The 7,005-nt window shown below is 49.5% G+C and overlaps 3 protein-coding genes across 3 annotated transcripts; 1 reads left to right on the forward strand and 2 right to left on the reverse strand.

Moving 5' to 3' along the window:
• Positions 1-461: 461 nt before the first annotated feature.
• Positions 462-2,992, reverse strand: BDV37DRAFT_100151 (uncharacterized protein). Its single transcript, XM_032078168.1, has one exon. The coding sequence runs from the start codon at positions 2,778-2,780 to the stop codon at positions 552-554; it is 2,229 nt and encodes a 742-aa protein (XP_031934117.1). The 5' UTR covers positions 2,781-2,992; the 3' UTR covers positions 462-551.
• A 980-nt stretch (positions 2,993-3,972) lies between these two features.
• Positions 3,973-4,712, reverse strand: BDV37DRAFT_100174 (uncharacterized protein). The gene has a single exon (XM_032078169.1). The coding sequence runs from the start codon at positions 4,512-4,514 to the stop codon at positions 4,077-4,079; it is 438 nt and encodes a 145-aa protein (XP_031934118.1). The 5' UTR covers positions 4,515-4,712; the 3' UTR covers positions 3,973-4,076.
• A 1,100-nt stretch (positions 4,713-5,812) lies between these two features.
• Positions 5,813-6,918, forward strand: BDV37DRAFT_289971 (uncharacterized protein; the record flags this gene model as incomplete). The annotated part of the gene is made up of 3 exons (XM_032088609.1): positions 5,813-5,950; positions 5,999-6,786; positions 6,861-6,918. The coding sequence occupies 3 exons, from the start codon at positions 5,813-5,815 to the stop codon at positions 6,916-6,918; spliced, it is 984 nt and encodes a 327-aa protein (XP_031934119.1).
• Positions 6,919-7,005: the final 87 nt, after the last annotated feature.

Genomic DNA, 7,005 nt, shown 5'->3' on the forward strand with positions numbered 1-7,005 from the left:
AACTTTTATACTCTACCTCATCTTGGGTCCAGTCTCCGGGTACTGGCTCTACAGGCCAAGTTTAACTTTGTTTTCAGTAATGAACCCATAACGGAACAGCACTATTTGAACTTCTGCATCATGCTAGACGGATGCAAAGATAGAATGAGTGATAAGCAAATGTCAAGCGTGGCTTCAAGTGGTATAGAATGGGGGATTACGGATCAGCATCAAACTCGGGAAGATGTTTCCAATATTAGTTGGAGTGGGCAAGCCTTCTCGGAGCTACAACAGATGTTACGACTATTAATCTGGGATATACAAACTGAAGGATATGCAAAGTTTGACTAGGAGTTGTGATTCTAGACTGGAACTTCAGCCACAGTATAATAAAATATTGAAGGGTGAAAAAGATAATGTAAGGTGCCTACTCTTTCTTTAAACACGAATAGAATTAGCCTACAACTAGCCAATCGAAGCTAAATCATGAACCCTATCAAGGGCAGTAGGCGAGGCTGAAAGACCTCACTTATCTTAACTGAAGCTTAACTGTTGTATGTCGACACATGCATCTATTGGCCAATACGAAGTCGCTTCCGCCTGTGTACCTCGGCCCCACATGAGTGCTGCTCTCGTAACCTCACCGGCCGGCTATCCAATTGGGAACGATGAAAGTCAATGATCAACACCCGCCCTAGCTCGGCGTTCCACAGCATATTATCCAACCGAAGGTCCTGGTGTAAGACCCCAAGTAAGCGAATCTTCTTCTGTGATCGCGAGACTTCATGCCTGATCACCTCAACATCTTCCAACTTGTGGATAGGTTCACCGCCCCAACCCATCAGGAGCATATGGCGGATCTGGCCAGCCCCGTGCAGGAAGTAGATCATGGCCAGGTCGATTGTGCCGAGAAAGACTGGGACGGCTTGCCCTTGGACTTGCCAGAGGATACGATAAATATCCGCCTCTCGCTTAACCTCATTCCACAGGTAAGACGTGGTTCCTTTCCCGACGACCGTATACCCATATGCGGTGCACGTGATTTTAAAGGGCGCTCCCGATGCTCCACAGTCTCCCATGGGGGTGCAGTCGACATCGAGATTTTGGTCCAGTTGCTGCTTAATCTGCCGAACTAGACCGCTGGCATTAATCAAGTGTTGGTTGCTGGTGCCACCCTGTCGATGGAGCTCGACATTCGGGCAGCGGCCATCCAGCGTGCCTCCTCGCTGCAGGCCCAGCAGACATCGTTGGGTACAAAATTGAGCGTTGTGTTGGTACTGGCCGCGTTCATTCGGCTGGGTCCCTGTCTGACGGGCCGATCGCTGCACCGATGGAGACAATGGAGACGATGTGACCTGGCTGAAGCCACGCTTCCGCCCGCCGGGAGCGGAGTCTGTATCAGAGTCTGGAGAATCATCTCGGTCCATGGTATTCGGCGCACACTGGGCTCGAGACCGGGTCGGTATCCGACGTCGTTGCGTAGGAGATTCCACCGGAGAGGACGACGGGAGGTACTCGGAGGCTGTCCGTCCGGAACTCACCGAGGGACTATATTCGGAGCTCGGTGGGTTTTGCCGCAATTCTCTTTCCGGGATTTGGGAGCGGGTATAATCGAAACTCGTCTTCCAGACCGGCAGCTGCTTCCGTGCCTCATTTCGCCAGGTCTGGTCGCGAATCGGAGCACCAAAACTCATCAAGCACAGACACAATACCCGCGCAATGGCCGTCAGCGGCTGATCAAAGCTATGGTCATCATCCAGATCGATCTCCATGTTTGGCTCACACAGGTGGTAGTACAACGTGCCCGGCTCATCGTAAGGGATACGCAACAGAATTAGTGCCAATCCGTTCGTCAAATATGAGTACTCCAGACCTTCCTGAATCATGACATGGTACTGTTGAGTTATTGCCGATCCGGTCAGCCAGGCTGCATTATACGCCAATTTCGCGGGTTCCTCCATGGGGATAGAATTCGGCTGGACCACCTCCTCCCAAAAGTTCATCTCTCGCAAGCCGGCGCGCAGGTTCTCGACAGACAGCTTATGGGGCGGCTTATACTCAACTGTGGTAAGAAGTGTATTTCTCTCACCGTCAACGCGGCGTATACAAAATTGATCTGGTCTAGAACGCCGATACGTCGAGGATTCAGCCAGTAGGGACGGATCAACCTCATTCTGATCGAGGGCGTTTGCATGATTGTCAAACTTAACCCCATCGCCCAAGCCAAATTGGTCTCCAGCACCAGAGCTCTTGCAAAGTTCCGCGATAATGTCATGAACATAGTTCTCCACACCAAATCGTTCATAGCTTTCCAGATCCTGTTCACTACTTATAGCTCTTTCACCAAACCTTTGCCCCAGATCCTCCAGCACAAGGCGGGGCGAGAACAGTTGCGCAGCAGTCTCCCCTGAAGGCTCTAGATAGGCGCAAATAGAGCGGTAAACCTCCTGTTGTCTGGCAGCACAATCTTCCCAATGCCGAAGCCGCAACGGACAATATTTCCCGGTCGGCGGGGGTATTTTCCCAGTCGTAGAGCGAGACGGGGTTTCAACTCGTAGCTGCAGCGAGAAAAGGGAATGGCACAGGCGAAGGAGCTCGAGAAAGGTCGTTGGCCGTGATCGTTCTCGTCCTTGGTCCCGCTCTTCCTCTGCCCTCTTCTGACTCTCTTCAGCTCGTCTTCGTTCTTTCTTTTCTCGTTCCCGCTGCTCTTCTGCCCGCCTCCGTCCTTCCTCTGCCTTTCTTTTGTCTTCCTCCGCTCTCAGATAAAGCGCCTTATAATCTGGAGAGCTGGAACTATCCATCTATTCGATAAGTCGTGAACATGCACATAATCGACGCGGGTTATTCCGACAAGAACCTAGAACAAACGGGATGTCAACAAACAGGATTGACTGGAGAAGTCTGGCTTGGAGTCGGCAAAGAGTCAATGAGGGAAGTTGAGAGACCTAAGACAGCCTATTCTGGCTCAAAGTGTTCGTACAGCATCAACTAATTCGTAAAGGCGGAATCTTCCAGGGCATTTGTTTAGATGGGGGACGAAGGGAAGGTGATATACTGTTCTGGAGGAGAGGGTTGATTAGCACTTACATATCACGTGATATACCGATCATGTGGACCGACTCGTGTGGAGACACGTATTATTAGTGCACCATTGGCCGTGCCAAGCCATGGTAACCTTCGATAGATCCCGCAACCAATAAAAACATCATCAATCGATATCTACAGTTGAAAAGGAGAGAAGAACCCCCAGATCAAAATTTTAACATGTTTCCAGGTCGACTCCGGCACCTTTTGCTCCTGGCCCACAAGGTAGCCAGAATGTCCCCACGAATTAAAGAAACAAAATTAACTAGTGCCTGATGGAATTGTGCATATAACACCGCGAATTGCAGTTCGGTTTGATACCAGTCATTACCACTGGTAGTTGGATACCCTGAATAGTTCAGTCGGTGTTTCTGGACCAGTTTACTGATCTCCACTATTCATACCCCAAGATTTGATCGGTTATGCAAGAAACGCGTACAGTTAATGAAACAAGGTTAGACAGAATAGGTAAGACAAACAATGAGCCATGACCTATATCTCCCTAATCTTCTTTTGCCTGTCCGAAGCCAAGGGTGTTTCACAAGCTGCTTGCCTTTGTGTGCTCTAGGACGCTCATGGGGCCTGCCACGATAGAGATATTGATCCACCAACTCCGGGGTATACTCTTGAAGCTCAGAGTGCGAGTACCACTGTACTTGGAGGCAAAGGAATGTCAAGCTGCCCTCTGGCGTTGATCGGTGTGTGAGGATACGTGTTATATTGCTGTCCTCGTCATCAGATTGGTCTGCCATGGTGGAGTTGGGCCGCTGAGTGTCATCGGTTTGGGTGTCCGCTGTACAAGTTAAACAAAACATCCCTCTATTAAATAGGTGCGAGGAGACGTACCGTCGACCCAAGTCCGGTTACTAATATGATTGATCGGTGGGGAGATCGGGTTATGTAGGTACTTAGAACAATCGCTGACATGCTCACCTAGTAACGCCGTTTGTCTACCACTCTCGGTGGTATGACCTAAAATTTTTAAGCTTATTGACCCATTTTAAAGCAGAGAGTTACGTACCCGAGTAAGCATTTCGCAACCAGCTGTCGGCCACCATTGTATGTGAGGCAACGGCTGGGGCGCAGTTCTCCTGGCCTGACGGCTGGGCTACTGTCTCGCCAGATAATGGAAACCCTCCAGCTACGGCCTCATGTACGGCCTCATGTATGGTCATGCTGTGGCCCTTGTGACCATCCGAAGCCACTGGGACGATGCCAGTTTCAGAATGGTGCATTTGCTTATCGTTCTCCTGGTCGTGGAAAATATGACCCTGCGAGCGATAGCTGGGAATTTCCAGGATGGTATCGCCGTCGGTGTCATTAAGGAAAGGAGAAGGGGTTTTGACCCTCTTTTCCTCAATGTCAATCAAGATAGGATTACTCGCAGAACCCAGCATGAAAAAGTTCTCCGGTCTCTCTATGGGGATGTGACAGTCGTCTTTAAAATTCATTTCTGTGGACCCTGGTGGAGATACAAGACCAAACAGGTATAGGAGGAAAAGTCTAGGATATGAAGGTAGGTGTGGAAGTAAAAATGACAGTTGAATTGCAGAATGAATGATTGTCGGGGGAATGGATGCCCTTTATGCCTTTTCGGCTTTCGTTGCAAAGGTAGCGTGACACATGATCACAGCAGATCAACCTCCGTATTGCGCGGATATTCATACGAAGGCAGTGACTGGTTGGATGGTGTTTTGCTGTGTTGGTGGGCGGTGTAATAGTTCAAGCCATTACGTTGGACTAGCAAGGATAAGGCAGAGGGTAATATCCTCTGATTCGGAAGAAAGCCTGGACGAGGCCTAAAAATAGGGTATTTCGAGACCATTGATCTCGAAGCAGGTCCACCCATGAAGGTGATTAGTCGAGTATCTGGTCTTGATGTACCTTGTGATACTACAGTACCATTCCTCGCACCCGAAGGCATCCATCATTATGGATATGACGTTATACAAGCCGCCATGTTACTAAAAATGAGGAGACCTGAATCATTGGAAACAGGTCGGCCAGTCATCGCTCGAGATCATGGGGAATAAATTACCCGGCGTTTGAAGCCAAGTGTGGATAGTCTTGCGAGGCCAGGGCAATATCTACCAATACTTCCGTTGGAACACCCAACAACGACTCTCGGTTGGGCCAATTGGATATGGAGGATAGTTCTCGAGGTTATCTCGCTGGATTCATGTCCTTGGGCAGGCACGAAGGAGGGTGAAACGGTCTCAAAATAACATCCTGACGCTAACCTTACCTGGAAGCGTCTGCTTTTTCTAGGCCACGAAGACAGGACCAGTCACAATCGGACTACGCAATAGTTTCATTGCCAAGGCCAATTGTCATGAGCATGGTCAAGTCAGCCTACCGTACAGGGTATGCTAAATTCAGCCTACAGTGAAGTCCGACCACACTTGGGCGTTGAGAACCAGCCGGCGATTCGTCCGCCAATGAGCGAGTTGATCAAATCCATGCGTCGATGCAAGTTGAGCATCGTAATCTCACATCTGATAGAGGAGTACGTCCGTTTACCGATGGATATGTGGATCCAAGCTAGCCGCGCGAGGGTAACAGCCCGCTTTTCAGTATCCTAGGATGTTGGAAAGCCGGGTGCTAGCTCGCTTTTCGCCATCCTGGGATATTGGGCAGCCTGACGCCACCTCGCCTATAAAAGGCCCCTCGATTCCTGCCATCTCCTTATTTCTCAATCAGCTTTGCCTCTCACTCATTCGATAACAGCCATCTTGAAGCTTTTTTAATTATGACACCCGATAGCACGCAAGGGTTGGAAAAACCCCATCAGCCTCTCAGAGTCAAGGAGAGGCTCATCTCGTTACTCAGCGAGTTCGTCGATGTGATTATTTCCCACAGAGACGTTGATCTTGGTCGTGCACCAGAGGTATATGGAATCCGCAACAATAAAAGCATCTCAGGCTGATCACTGTAGTTCCACACAATCATTCAGCAGCTGTGCGAAAAAGCCCCGAAAGTAGCGCAGGCCATTGCTGGAACAATCGAAGAGGGAATTGCCAATTCCCGCGGGCACAAGCGCAAGCTAGCTGAAAAGCCTTCATATCGCCCAGCAAAGTTAAGGAGACAAGGGGCCGCCCTCTCAGCCGGAATATCCGAGAATAAACCGGAATCCAGCAAAAACCTCGGAGCCTCTACCAAACCACGCAACAAAGCCCTATCGAAGCCTTCACCGTTGTTCAATGATCATTCGTCTCAGGGCGGCGGCCATAGTGAAGGGGAGAAAAATACCTTACCTGGAGAAACCCTGGCCGCTATAGCAAGCAAAGCCCTTGCCACAAGTTCCAAAGAAAAGAGCGTCACTTTAGCCTCAAAGCAGCCCAAGGAGCCATTGCTCCACACCTCACCGGAGTTAGTACCGCACAAAGAACCCAGATGTTCCAAAACAACCCCCATTACTCCCACAAAACAAACCGACCGCCGTTTGCCTTCGCCTCAGACAGAGGAAATACATAGAAACTCAATTCCAACATCACTCGAAAGTATCGCTTCAACTGGCCAACCCACACCGACTAGAGTGTTCCGCGAATCACGCTCTATTATGCACTTGGTTGTCAAAGCTACCGATACTATCTGCAACCTTAGCAAATACAAGGATGGTGTTCCCTCGGATCTACATATCCGAGTCCTTCAATCGCTTCAACAAGTTCAACCTGAAGCGAGCGCAGAATCTACCAACCAGAACTATTGGTCGGATGGGTCGATGTGGGTACAGATACTCAAAATAAGCGATTCTCGTCAAGGCCAAGGTACTGTACAGAACATGCTCGAATATATAGGAGCTTGGGAGTGGTACAATACTCAGTTGGAGCTTGCGAAGAAAACACTCAGAACTAAAAAGAATAAATCAGTAGGGGAGCGCGGTGCGGCGTTGCATGTAATGAATCAAATACAGGACAGATGGATCAGCGGAGTGGGAATAGT

This window comes from Aspergillus pseudonomiae (genome assembly GCF_009193645.1).
Source record: "Aspergillus pseudonomiae strain CBS 119388 unplaced genomic scaffold BDV37scaffold_253, whole genome shotgun sequence".
NCBI classification, from domain to species: Eukaryota; Fungi; Ascomycota; class Eurotiomycetes; order Eurotiales; family Aspergillaceae; genus Aspergillus; species Aspergillus pseudonomiae.

Bases quoted from the DNA above. Each gene is read 5' to 3' on its own strand.
- BDV37DRAFT_100174 (XM_032078169.1), bottom strand. From the start codon at position 4,514: ATGAATTTTAAAGACGACTGTCACATCCCCATAGAGAGACCGGAGAAC.
- BDV37DRAFT_100151 (XM_032078168.1), bottom strand. From the start codon at position 2,780: ATGGATAGTTCCAGCTCTCCAGATTATAAGGCGCTTTATCTGAGAGCG.